At 38.9% G+C, this 13,166-nt stretch overlaps 1 protein-coding gene across 4 annotated transcripts in view; it reads left to right on the top strand.

The window, feature by feature from the left end:
* The window catches only part of Septin4 (septin 4), a 101,222-nt gene that overhangs the window by 71,918 nt on the left and 16,138 nt on the right, over positions 1–13,166 (top strand). For all 4 annotated transcript variants that reach the window (XM_083128290.1, XM_083128289.1, XM_083128291.1 and 1 more), the window contains exons 3-7: positions 3,065–3,157; positions 3,676–3,841; positions 6,173–6,323; positions 9,787–9,952; positions 11,725–11,881. In XM_083128290.1, coding sequence (XP_082984416.1) covers positions 3,065–3,157; positions 3,676–3,841; positions 6,173–6,323; positions 9,787–9,952; positions 11,725–11,881 — 733 coding nt within the window. The remainder of the gene's footprint in view (positions 1–3,064; positions 3,158–3,675; positions 3,842–6,172; positions 6,324–9,786; positions 9,953–11,724; positions 11,882–13,166) is intronic.

Here is a 13,166-nt window from a genome sequence, read left to right as displayed (position 1 = left end):
TCCATGAAGAGCTGCTAATTATGAATGGTTGTCGCGAACAATTACCAGTGTGACGCTTCCATTGAATTAAAAGTCCTTCATAGTGACAAGGCTAATGTTTATGTTCAGAAGGAAGTTCATAAACAGAATATGTGACCCTTGTCATTTGATAACTAACTTTGGACAAAAACTGGTTCATAACGTTCCCATAAGTGTTCTGGTGTTCTTCCCTATTGAAAAAACTCTGTAAAAAGTACCTTCTTCCATAAGCAAGGATGGAAAAACCTGTTTATTTAACAAATCCAAGTAGCCCTAAGCATTTAAGGTTCCGTTGATGGAAAATTGACTAACCAATCGTGTTCCACACAGCACGTCACACCATTAACTTACCAACACTAACCATTCAGCTTTGATCTGTCAAAAATGGGTTATCAGATAAAAAGCATCGAATATTCTGTTTATAAACTTCCTTATGAACATAAACATTAGCCTTGTCACTGTGAAGGACTTTTAATTCAATGGAAGCGTCACACTGGTAATTGTTCGCGACAACCATTCATAATGAGCAGCTCTTCATGGATGTATCCGATTAAAATAATGTGCAATGGCATGCGAACGTTTCTCCCTAGACGTCACTTTGATCTCGATGCATTACCGATGCGCTAAACAAATTTTAAGGCTTTTTCTAACACCTCGAAAAGGAGCAAATTGGTACAAGAATCAGTCATAACTTTTTACTGGTTAAAGATACGTCGAAACAACCTTCACCATTGCATTTCTCGTGAAATTCTAGCCCATTCTGATATGTCATACGACCCCATGGACGTCCGCAGGATTTTTTCCAGGGAGGGGCAAGGAAGGTATTTTTTTTCCAGGGGGGGGCAAACGAAGACAAATTTTTCCCAAAAATAGTGTTGTTCCCTAAAAAACATTGCTTAAATTTGAATTTATGGTGTTCATGCAATAATTAACACATATTATTGTGGCTAAAATGAAATTTTATGTGTGAAATACATATTTTTTGGTTGACTTTCATTTTCCAGGGGGGGGCCACGGCCCCCCCTTGCCCCCCCTTCCGGACGTCCATGTACGACCCCCTTCCCATTTAAAATTCTGAAGTTGAATTCAAGATGGCGTACATCAAGATGGCCGCCGACCCTGCGGGTGTCGTCAATGTGGTTCCCCCTTGGCCAGATAACGATTGGTCATCACCATTTCCATGTTGCGCGCTGCAGTGGCCTTGTACCGGGGGTGTTAAGTGACTTATTGAGCCACCCTGTACATATCAGATATTGCAGAGAAGCTAATTTCTTTACCAACTGGTTAAAGATGTTAATAAATTATGAAATAGTTCAAGTGGTTTTATTATGTGTAAGTTTTTGTTTAGTTTGTGCGTTATGTTAATATAAATCAATTAGATTTCATAGTTATTATCGTTTCGCATTCTTATTTTACTTTTATTGTGTGTATAGATGTAGATTTGTTAATGATCTCTCGAGAGAGAATACATTCAATACTCACAACTACACTAATTTGTGCATGTATTCGATATTATTCTTAGTAAAGTATATTTCAAATTAAAAGTAATTGCTTATCTTTCTTTGTTATAACAAAAACTCTCACCCCCGGAAATTTTTGGTGGGGGGATTTTTGAGGCCAAGATTGTTGGCGGGGGGAAATCCCCCGTCTCCCCCAGGATTTCGCACCCTGCTTTTGGCTAATGACGACTATGAGGATGAGTGGCGATATGATGGCATTGATGAAGGGACACTCACAAAGAACACCCATGCCGGGCTTCGAATCCATGACCCCTGTTGTCGTAGCGGTGGATGTAATAATAAGATATGAACTGGAGAATTTACTGCATTCGGTGCATATACGGTGTGTCGTCGCACAAAATAAATTTTCGCATCGCTTACTGAGGCCTCTGTTGTGATGCTACGATTCCAAACGGGGTTTGTAACCTATATGTATGCAACCACGCAGTACAAATTTCTGGTTGCCACCGCCATTCTCTATGTATTGAAAGCTATGTTACGCTAAGGGCACACTGTGTAACAAATGAAGATAAGGATCAGGATCTAAGCGATTCTTAAGTTAGGATATCTATCTTTAAAGGTAAAACATCACATAGGGTAAGAGCAAATGCATGATTTGAAAGAAAAATTAATGAAAACTTCAAGGACTTCTCCAATTGTATGGTACGGTTTCCATTATAGCACATTCGTTTTTACTCTATTATCCGACAAGAAATACATGTCAGGGACAACCGTGAATATGTGCCTTGTGGTTGCGTACACATAGAATGGAGAAAGACGTCTCTCTAGGACTCGTAACGTCGAAACAAGACCACAACGTGGAAAAGGTTAAGAACACGTTGAGGTTCTCTGCACAAGAAACATCGTCTGTGTTTTTGCCGCGGGAACTGTATGTAGAACGATGTTTGATTCATTAAAAGACTAAAATTACAAATACAGACTTATGACGAAAGTACTTTTGACTCGGTTACAAAGAGTGAACACTCTTTCTTGTAATTATACAGTCGCCATAAAAACTTCTTGTTAAAAAGAAAAGAGATAAACGAACTACAGAATTCCTGTCACACTCGGCAGTTATTTAAAAATTTCCCCCATTTGTGGTACATATCGTCACGTAATTTCACTCAAACATTGTTTAAACCATTTTACTAGGATTCAGAAGTTAATGAGAGTATGTTGATTTCTGTTGTATAATAGAATTTACGATCAACATCCCTGAAGTAACAAAATACAGTTAAGCCCCCGCGACGGGTTAAGTCGCGGGGCTTGCTTAGAAAACCCTTTACAAAAATAGAAAATGCAACGTAAACCTGCAAAAATACTAAAAATAACAATCCCAAGAAAAGGCACGAAATGCAAAATAAAGAAAGTTTTCTTATTGTAACCAATGACAAACAGACCCCTATTATATTTAGCCTCGTCTTCAAGGCTCCGAAGAAACAAGAAGACTGGCCCATCAACTTTTGATCCCTATTTATTACATTTAAAATGTACGAAGACTACCTTTCACAAGTATATTGTTACATGGTAAAATTTTCTATTTTCAGAGCGTGTTGAAAAGACTACCTCAATAGAAAAAAAGACAATGGAGATAGAAGAACGAGGAGTTAGGTTACGACTTACGGTAGTAGATACGCCAGGTAAGAACTAAGCTATCTGGAATGTAGACTTCATTATATTTATATAAATATTTATTATTTAATATGAGACACATACTTATCAAATACGACAAAGTAAAAATTGAAAGGTTAATATTTTATTGCTAAAAGTTTCCGCGGATATAATGATTAGAAACGCATTTGCAACAGTTTTGTTCATTAAATCAATCAGGTGTTACATGTCAAGCTCAGTTTCAGATGCCATGTGCGATGCGACAATTCGATTATTATTTCAGTGTTTATGAGCCATATGATTATTTCTGTTTGTTGCTTGTAAGCCTTGAATTTCAAGTGGCTTAGATTTAATTGCTTTCAATTGATTTGCTTGCAAAATATTTGTTTATTATTACTGACTTGTGTCAAATAACCATTCTGTCCTTATGTTATTCTAGGTACTTTCTGGCAGCTTTTGTTATTGATGATTTTAGTGTAAAAAGTATATGTTATTATTTGAAATATTATTACTATATATATTGCTGACTCAGTCTTTTGCCTCTCAGGTTTCGGCGATGCCATCAACGCAGACGAGAGTTGGAGAGCGTGCTGCAACTACATCGACGAGCAGTTCCGTCAGTACTTCCAGGACGAAAGCGGACTCAACAGGAAGAACATTCAGGACAATAGGGTACACTGTTGCTTATACTTCGTTCCTCCATACGGTCACGGGTATGTATTTAAGCTTAAACTAGTTTCAGTTAGTAATAAGTAGCTGTCCTGTGGTTTTGAGACCAGACAAACTCGGTTTCCACTCGAAATTGAAGACGAGGTTGAAAAATCGAGACTTATATATACCAGACCAGGCATCTAAGAGACCTAGCTTTGGTGTCCGAGAGTAAATAGAAATTTACTTTAATGTGTAACTTGCAGTGATTGTATAAATGCAAAGGCCGGTTAAATATGGATGGTGGCACATGACGAACCTTGACAGACCTTTCTGTTATTAGTATGTAAATATGTGGTTGTTTAGTTTAGAAGATGGTAATGCGTTTCATTAACAAAATGGAACATTCAGTATTCTTTTCCACTCGCTTAACAGTTCAGTAGTTTTTAAAGCTCTAAACTCAATGCATTACATGTTTAAAATAAGACCAAGAAATGGGAAGCTAAGACCAGTAAGGTGTGGAAGCGGAGAAAGTTGTTGCCTTCCCCAAGAGGGAACAATTCTCCGGGCGTTCTTATCTCGATCTCCTCTCATATTTTACAGACATCTGAATTTCACGAAGGGTCTGGTATAGCCTTCAAGGGCGCCCGCAGAGGGGAGCCAAGGGGGCACTCCGTGAGATATCTGGAAATACTTCATATAATTCTAATGGTAAAATTGTAGCATGAAAGCACGGACGAGAAGTGTCATGAAAGGGTAGAGTAGGTGGCCTCTGATAAATGATGCTTCATGAGATTTTTCTTAACTTGTGTAAAGCATCACCCCATGTCCCTTTCCACTTTGAGCACTGCTGCCTCCTCCCCCCCCCCCCGAGAAAAATCATGCAGGCGGCCTTGATCGTCTCTCTTCCGTTTTCAAAGGTTGATATTTTCCCAAAATTTAATCTTGGAGGGTTGGTTCAGATATCACAGAGCGGCTTCTATCTAGCCAGCCGTTAAAGCAAATTGTCACCCAGCGATGTAGAATATGTAGTGACAAAACGTACCAGTTCAAGGAAAACGCTTGCACTTAAAATCAAAAGAGAATGAAGTGGTTAGTGGCCCGTCGAGTGATCACGTTTGTGGAGTCCCGAATTATGCTCAGTTAGATGTGACGAAGCGTATGCAAGAGGCGAAGAAAAGGGTTCGAGAGGAAGACACGCCAATTACCAAGATTTACAACGATACTCTAGGCAACCTACACGACAAAGGTTAGGTTAGGTTAGGTTAGAACTGACATAACAAACGAAAATCGAAAAAAGACTAAAAGATAAAACAAAAGAAAAAATGTGAACGACAGCTTAACCACAACTGATTTTAAACACGCCAAAATAGCTATATATGCATTATATAGTAATTTCGCCAGTCCAAAGCGTGGATAAAGTGTGATGGAAATCAGCAAAACTAGAGAAAATCGTAATTTCGGTGAATGATTGTTGATGCCGTCCCATCAAGTGGTACGTTTTGTCGTATCGCAAATATTTTTAGACTCAGTAGAAGACCCTTCGCAGGTAGCCGGTCAGGTGGTAGGTACGTTTTGTCGGTGGTACGTTCGGTCGCGTATTCAGAATATGTAAAATAAAGCCTCCAAGGAGTTTTATATTCCTTATTTTATTCTACCACTTTGACCAATCTTAAAGATGAAATTGTTGAAAGGGCACTCGCAAAGAAATACCAATGCACAGGGTGGAATAGTATCCCGGAATCGTCGACAGCGAGATCGTGTGATACATGCTTTTGTATCCCTTGTTGAAATACAGGGTGAGTCAAAAGTCAGGAACCATAGGACTAATGGATTAATCGTACGTCAGTGTCTGGATGACCAGTTTCCGGAAAGGTGAATAGGTCGGCGAGGCCCCGTTGAGTGGCCCGCGTGCTTCCCTAACCTCACACCAATGGATTACTACGTATGGGGTCACTGAAGGCAATGGTTAATTCCATCCAGATTCGCGACCTACAGCATCTGCAAGGAAGGATAGCGGAATGTGCCGCGCAAATACCTCCTGCTACAATCCTCAAGTGTCCTGAAGAACTGGGGGCGTCGTCTGAACATTGTCACATAGACAATATAAGCTGAAGTGAATAACACTATGGTTCCTGACTTTTGACTCACCCTGTACTATTATAACCATGTCCTTTTCGAACACCTCTGTGGCCTCCCCGATGACGCAGCGGTAGCGTCGTCGCCTTGTAATCAAGGGGTCCCGGGTTCGATACCCGGTGGAGGCACACTTTAAACTGTAGGTCCAGTACCGATTAGCCTTACTGTGCATAAAGTGGACTTAAAACACCAACTCAATCAATCGAACACCTCTGCAGAAAATAAGTGGTAATACTTTTTATGCTTTTTTTCCGTAGCCTACGGCAGATGGATCTCGAATTCCTTCGGCGACTTCACAAAAAAGTGAACATCGTCCCAGTCATAGCGAAGGCGGACACGCTCACGGCTACCGAAATCAAGAAACTGAAGGAGCGTGTCATGGCCGACATCGAAGATCATAAGATACAGGTGAGTGTGCAGATTCACTTCTAACTAACTAACTCTTTGACATTTCACAAAGTATTATTGCCCCAGCAACACGCGTCTCCCACCTGACCCTATCCTGGGAAGATCCGTCCAATTCTGACCATCCTTACAAATTTCCTTTAGGTCCATCTTAATATTGTCATTCCATCTTCGTCTTTGCCTTCCCACAGGTCTCTTACCATCAGGTTTTCCAACAAGAACCCTGTAAACCTTTGCATCCTACCGAAGTCTTCTTGATCTAATTATTCTAATACTTACAGGAGATGAATCATAAATTCTAGTAGGAATATATCAACCGGATGATGCTTGATCTTTCACGAATAGATCACATACATTCTAATGAATTCTGACATCTGTCATCAAGATTTTTAACACTTTATACGAGGAGCATCGAAACTAAGTAAATAGAAGAGTACCATGCATATCCCGCATGAAAGATCGCATTTTTTCCAATCGTGTTTCTGTTGTCATGCAATGTTAATTGGACATTCATTGATTTTCCTTATACATATTCTAAGTCTACGTTTTGAGAGCGCACCTCTTCTGTCGTCTTCAGATAAGCACTTTTTTTTTTATTTTATATTTTTTTGCTGGTGATGTGGATAGAACCTACTACAGACTGATTTTATTACAAATCTGGTGCTCTAAACAACAACTCCATGTTCTCTCAGTATATGGTTAAAGCACTAGGCAGTGGATCAAGTTTAATTCACATTGCATGCTTAAAGGACCATTGTCACTAACGTTCAGAGAATATTTCTGTTGTCCAGTATTATCATGTATACAAAAGGTACATGCATAGAACGTAAGTCGGACCCGAAAAATAGTAAAAAATGGTATCTTCAATGACGAATTTTCAGAAGTAGATTTGCATAGATAAGTCACTCAAAGTGTTCATACTCTTTATATCACTTTTAGCCATTTCTGGAAAACTATTTTTCGTGAATTAAGGATGGTCGATAAATTCGTAAAATGTACACATTATGTTGGAGATCAAGAACCATTGGTTTAATATCACTCTGTCATAGAGGACAATAAGAAAAATCAGTTTGATCGCTGCACAATTTAGATTTTTTTTTAAAAAAATCGACATATGGCTAAGTTCTTAACTTTTACCATGTATTTACCATCAATTTTATCTAATCATTCCTCATCGTCGCGATTAGCCAAAAATTAAAAGAAAAGCGACGGTAAATAACAAAAATACGAATAAGTATACACTTAAAACATATATCACAGTATTTGATTTTTTAATATCTTATTCCCGTCGCTTTCCGTCTCTTTAGGCAAATTACAAGATGAGGATGAATGATTCTGAAGAAGCACTTACAAATTAACACCTATGCTCACGCAGGAGCTCGAACCCATAACCTTCTGGGTGAAGATCGTTAATCGGCCACCGAGGTGGTACCGTAATGAACTATGTTGCTAAACTATCCCCCAAGACAGAAACACGCCTTTTTGTAACAAATTCTATTATTATTATTATTATTACTATGCAATAGTTATTTTTTACGGTTTAAAACTGTATTTAGAAATTGTTTAACATATTTATTACACATTCTCGTCCAAATAAGATTCTAACGAAATGTCTTCTTTTGTAGAGACACTTGAGGCAAATGAATCTCGTTTTCTTATAACCGAATAATATGGAAATTAACATAAAAGTGAGTTTTCGGTTCCATCGGGTGATTTGTGATTCCGATATTATCGTTTGGGAGTTATAATTCTTGTGTTTCATGACCATAATTGATTCCATTTTTAGATAAACTAAACTAAACATGCCATCAAGTTCCCCAAAGATTCCGAGAAAGTGCCCTAATGTTGGCTCTCTCAATCATTTAGAGGGACTCGTCAAACCATAACAAGTTTCCGATTACAGGTTCCCTCATCAATATCCCTAGGCTGCCTCGAAGATCCATAAATCTTCGGAAGCTTCATTTATCAGCTCCAATCATCTTAAGCGTGCCTGTCCCTTCAGTGGGTACTACTGGAAATTCTCAGTCGTTCTTCAACAAAGCTGACTTTGCTGTTGCAATTCGGTCTTCTGTTTATCTTTCCTTTCCTTCTACATTTGCTTAAGAATCTATAGATAAGGGAGCAGTATGTTATATAAACTCGATTTTTAAATCCTTGTTGTTTTTCTTTCCCACAAAGCCGACCCCTGTCAGTTTGATTTCATGTTTTCTTGGAGACAATAAGATGATAAAATACCGAAGTAGTGTTTGATCTTATCTTGAAAACTGTTCATCCCGTTCATCCTAAGGCTTTTTTTCTATACGAATTCTGATATTCCTTAGTCATATACAGAGTGTCCATGAAAGAAGTAATGAAAATGGAAACAGTATCTCAGAAACTACTGCATTTATTACTTTGAAGTGTGCATAATCGGAAAGAGCCTCTCGAAAATTTTGTGTTGGATACACTGGAAGCGAGTCTGGGTCAATTTTCAGTTAATGGTCTTTTTGGTTCGAAATTGACCATTACACCCCGCTAAATGCGAACTCACCCCCAGATGAAAAAATTCTGGATAAACCCCTGGCCTGGAGCGTACGCATGTGTACTTCTGAGGAGGGATAATAATAATAATAAAAACATGATTTTTCCCCATGATGATATCAATCGAGGACAGGCTTCCTATACACGAACTGGCAATAACAATATTTGAATTTCTTTCCGATTGTGTAGATTTCGAGGCGGTAAAAGAGTAGTTTCAGAGATATGATATTCTCTTTCTCACAATTTTTCTTGGACATTTTGTATTAGCAGTGTCCAGTGACTTGCCGCAGAACAAAACTTTATATCCGACACAATGCTGCAGCAAGATTGAGACTCGTTTTCACGATAACTACACTACAAAAATTTGGCTGACTTGGGAATGGGTTTACTCTCAGATTTATTATAAATGTATTAATGGTGAGAGTTTCCAAGTCCACTTTATGCATAGACATAGACTGAACCTACTGTTTAAAGTGGGATCCGAACCACTATGTGCCTTCACTGGTACTGAATCTGGAACTTCTTGATTACAAGACGACGTCGTTACCACTACGTTATCAGGGGCATAAAGATATTTTCTGTATGTTAATGTTACTAAGGATGCTTTTCTGGTATTTTCTTACTTATCTCACACTTTGGCTAAACGTGACTGAAGAAAAATGATATTTAGTTGAAATTGATGATGAGAGACATGGTCCAGGTCAGGACCCGAACCCGGGACCTTCACTGGTGAAATTGAAAGTTTGTAAGTGAATTTTAGAAGGTAGCCAAGGTACTGGCAGATCCGAAAAGTAATCAACAAGTGAAACGTATTCTTGATATTCAGTAGATACATCCTGGAACACGGTCCAAGAAACGCTTATACTTTAGTTGCAAAGGTTACAACTTTATAATGCTTTACTCTGATCTGTGGATTTATCAATTGACATTTGCTCGCTTCTGGCAGATCTACCAGTTCCCCGAGTGCGACAGTGATGAGGACGAAGACTTCAAGCAGCAGGACAGGGAGCTGAAGGCGTGCATCCCTTTCGCAGTCGTCGGAAGCAACACCATCATCGAAGTCAACGGCAAGAAAGTCAGGGGTCGGCAGTATCCATGGGGAGTTGTTGAAGGTATGACATGTGTCCACATGTAAACAAATCTGCTTAAGAAGCATGTGTGCATGTTTGTGTGTGTAGGCGGCCGAGGAAAGGTGGAGCTGCATTTTGGCTTTTCCATTTTATTTACATCTGAAATTCAACACCAAGGGTCTGCAGACTTAACTTCTTACTTGATCGTTGAGGGGAAAAACGCTATACTTAGTTTCAAACCTCCACAAAAATTTATACGGACGTCCGCAGAATTTTTTTTCTTCGGAGGGTAAGAAAGGGGCAGTTTTTACAATGGAAAAAAAATCTCAATTGTACCTGACTGTCGTGTTTTGACTTTTCCACGCTTCATACCAACTGTACTGCAATTGCGTGAGAAATTTTGCTCAGCCATGTAATCTAAGTAGTGTTGGCAGGTGCAATCAAATTTTCAGGGCAGAATATAAGTTACGATTTTTTATGTATGGTGAGCTATTTGGGTACATGGCTGTTTTATTTTTGTGCACAGGAATGCCACCAGGCCTTAGCAGAGGCTGAGTCCACCCCACCTACATTGCCATCAGCCCACTATAATTTGTTTGTAATGAAGAGTGAAAACGTAGACATTAGATATTATTCTGATCACAACTTGGTGAAGGATGAAATCACAGACATGAACAGCAGCTATTATGAGCCGAAGTCTAAGTAGCAGGTAGTTTTTAGAAGATTCTCTAGACTTTTGGGAAGTTCCTTCATTGGGGAGCTTCTTTATCTGTAACTTTGCTGCCCCTGTTGTGGCCTCCTGTTTAGATAGAAATCCATGACTTTGATGTCATCATCCACATTCCTTCCACATCTGCGTCAAAGGTCAAAACTCCCAAGTTTTGGGAACGAAGGGGAGTTTTATTGCTTCGACCGGGGGTGGAATGTATAGTATAATTGAATATTGTGCATTTTTTTTGTATGATATAAATATCTGTATCATAAAAAGTAGTATGGAGTGTGTAGAAAGGGGTGATCTCAGTAGCAGTCACCTAACACTTCAAGAGATGTTTTAAAAAAATATAGAAAATAAAACTGTAGTATTTAGATTATATTTCTAAATTTTATATTAACTTAATACCCCTCCCCCACCATTCAGAGATGCGGTGGTCTAGTCGATAGGATGTCTGGCTGCCACGTGGGAGACCTGCCTTCAATTCCCGGGATGGGTGATCTAAAGTCAGGTTTCATCCGGCTTTGTCTCTGCATAAATCGGCTCTGGGGTTAACCAGCCTTAAATCAATGAGTACCTGGGGGCAACCCTGGGGGATAAAGGTGGCTGGAGCATGATGCTGATCACATCACCTCCAAAATGGCCATGATCGAGAAAATGTGGGGCCCTACCCTCACATCTCCTATATGTGCTTTCATGGCAGGGTGCTATATGTATGGGGAACTTTACCTAATGACCCCCTCCCCACACACACATAATTTACCTTCATTTAATACTGTTAAACTTTTGAAAAATGATCTTGGTTTACAAAGCCCCCCCCGATAACCTGTGAGCCCCCCCCCCCCCGGAGATCAATTCCAGATGCAGGCCTGAATGCCACAGCCTATAAGTGTCATTGATTTTCTTAAACTTTAAGCTACTGTGACCAGCACAAAATTGTATTTTATATTCAACATTATACTACCCACATTGTGTACCAAACTGAATGTGAAATAACCAATTTTCTATTGCATCATTCATTGTGCCTTTGTCTTATTTTTTTTATGAGTGTTTAACCATGTGTGCATTTGACATTGAATTGATGTGCACTTTACTCTTCCAGTTGAGAATCCAAAACACAGCGATTTCATCAAACTACGAACAATGCTCATTTCCACCCACATGCAGGATCTGAAGGATGTAACTCAAGACGTGCATTATGAGAACTTCAGGGCACAGTGTATTTCCCAGATATCGCAACAGGCCATCAGAGAAAGAAGGCATGTAGACCAATATTTCTTTTTTAATTACTTTTGAGTTCTTTGATTATGTTTTCCATGATTCCTCTTATCCCATTTCCTGAATATTTACAAAAAATCAATAATTGCCTACATTTAAATCAATGTGATTACATAATCCTTGTAGCAATTAAATAAGAGTGGTGCTGTTTTCTTCGAATGTGTACACATTTTTAATGGCGTAATCATGTTGGTAGCAGCTCTGGAATTGAAACCAGAGATGTAGTTCCCGATCCTGCATTTCCCATAGGTGTAGGGGCCCCACAATGTTCTTTCTGTTCTCCTGAAATTTTATATAATTCCAGACGAAACAGGCGTGGATCAATTCGAACTCAAAGTTCTTTAAGATGAGCACTAAATTGAAAGACCCGATCTTTTTTTTTCTTGTCGTGAACTTTGAATATGTATCAACAGAGTTATGTCTGCGATGAGAAGGGCCTACCGGCTCAGCCACATGCACCCATGCAACTTGACATTTGACCTCCCCTCCAATATGCTGCAGCATTAAATTACTTGTTCGTAGATGGCCATGAATAGGAAAAAAACTCTCCATCTCATACCTTTATATAGCTACATCATTTGTCATAAAAATATAGTGTAAATTGTCTACAGTTATGAATCTAGAAGAGGGATTCAGTTGCTCAGTCGGCCGATCCCTGATTGTTACACAATAAACAATAAAACTTAGTAATTCATGAACTTTTACCACTGATATTAGTTTTACGTGTGGTATTTAAAATGTAACTTCCCACAAAATATTTTCAAGGGAACCTCAAGCCTCTTCATATTCAAATAAGAGCTAACATAATTTTCCACATTTTCTACACCAGTTACATATTCCATACAGGTTAGTTTCGATTTTTAGTTACACTTTGACAAGGTAGTTGATTTTTTCTTTTGATTGTTTAACACTTCAAAGAGACCCCAAAACTTAGCAGGAATTGAGTCCCAGGGAGCAATTATGACCTTGCCATAAGGGCCACCTTTTTATTGTTGTGCAGGGTATGAGTTAAATGCCACCATTATATTTGTGGGTATTTTGTTAAGTTCATTTTTCTTCCCTATTGAAATTTTGTTTACATTATCCATCAAACCAGTTTTTCCTTTCTAGTGCGTTATGATTTTGTGATATACAGTGGAAATTCCTAGCTGCACATTTGATTGTTCAAGTTTCGGGATAGAATTGAGGATTCTTGTATGGATCAACATGGAGACAATGCAGTAGGTGAGGGATGCTTATGCAAATTGTCCTAGCTGGGAAGATTGT

This window comes from Lepisma saccharinum, chromosome 9 (assembly GCF_977018435.1).
Source record: "Lepisma saccharinum chromosome 9, izLepSacc3.1, whole genome shotgun sequence".
NCBI classification, from domain to species: domain Eukaryota; kingdom Metazoa; phylum Arthropoda; class Insecta; order Zygentoma; family Lepismatidae; genus Lepisma; species Lepisma saccharinum.
This window is presented reverse-complemented; position numbering and strand designations above follow the sequence as displayed.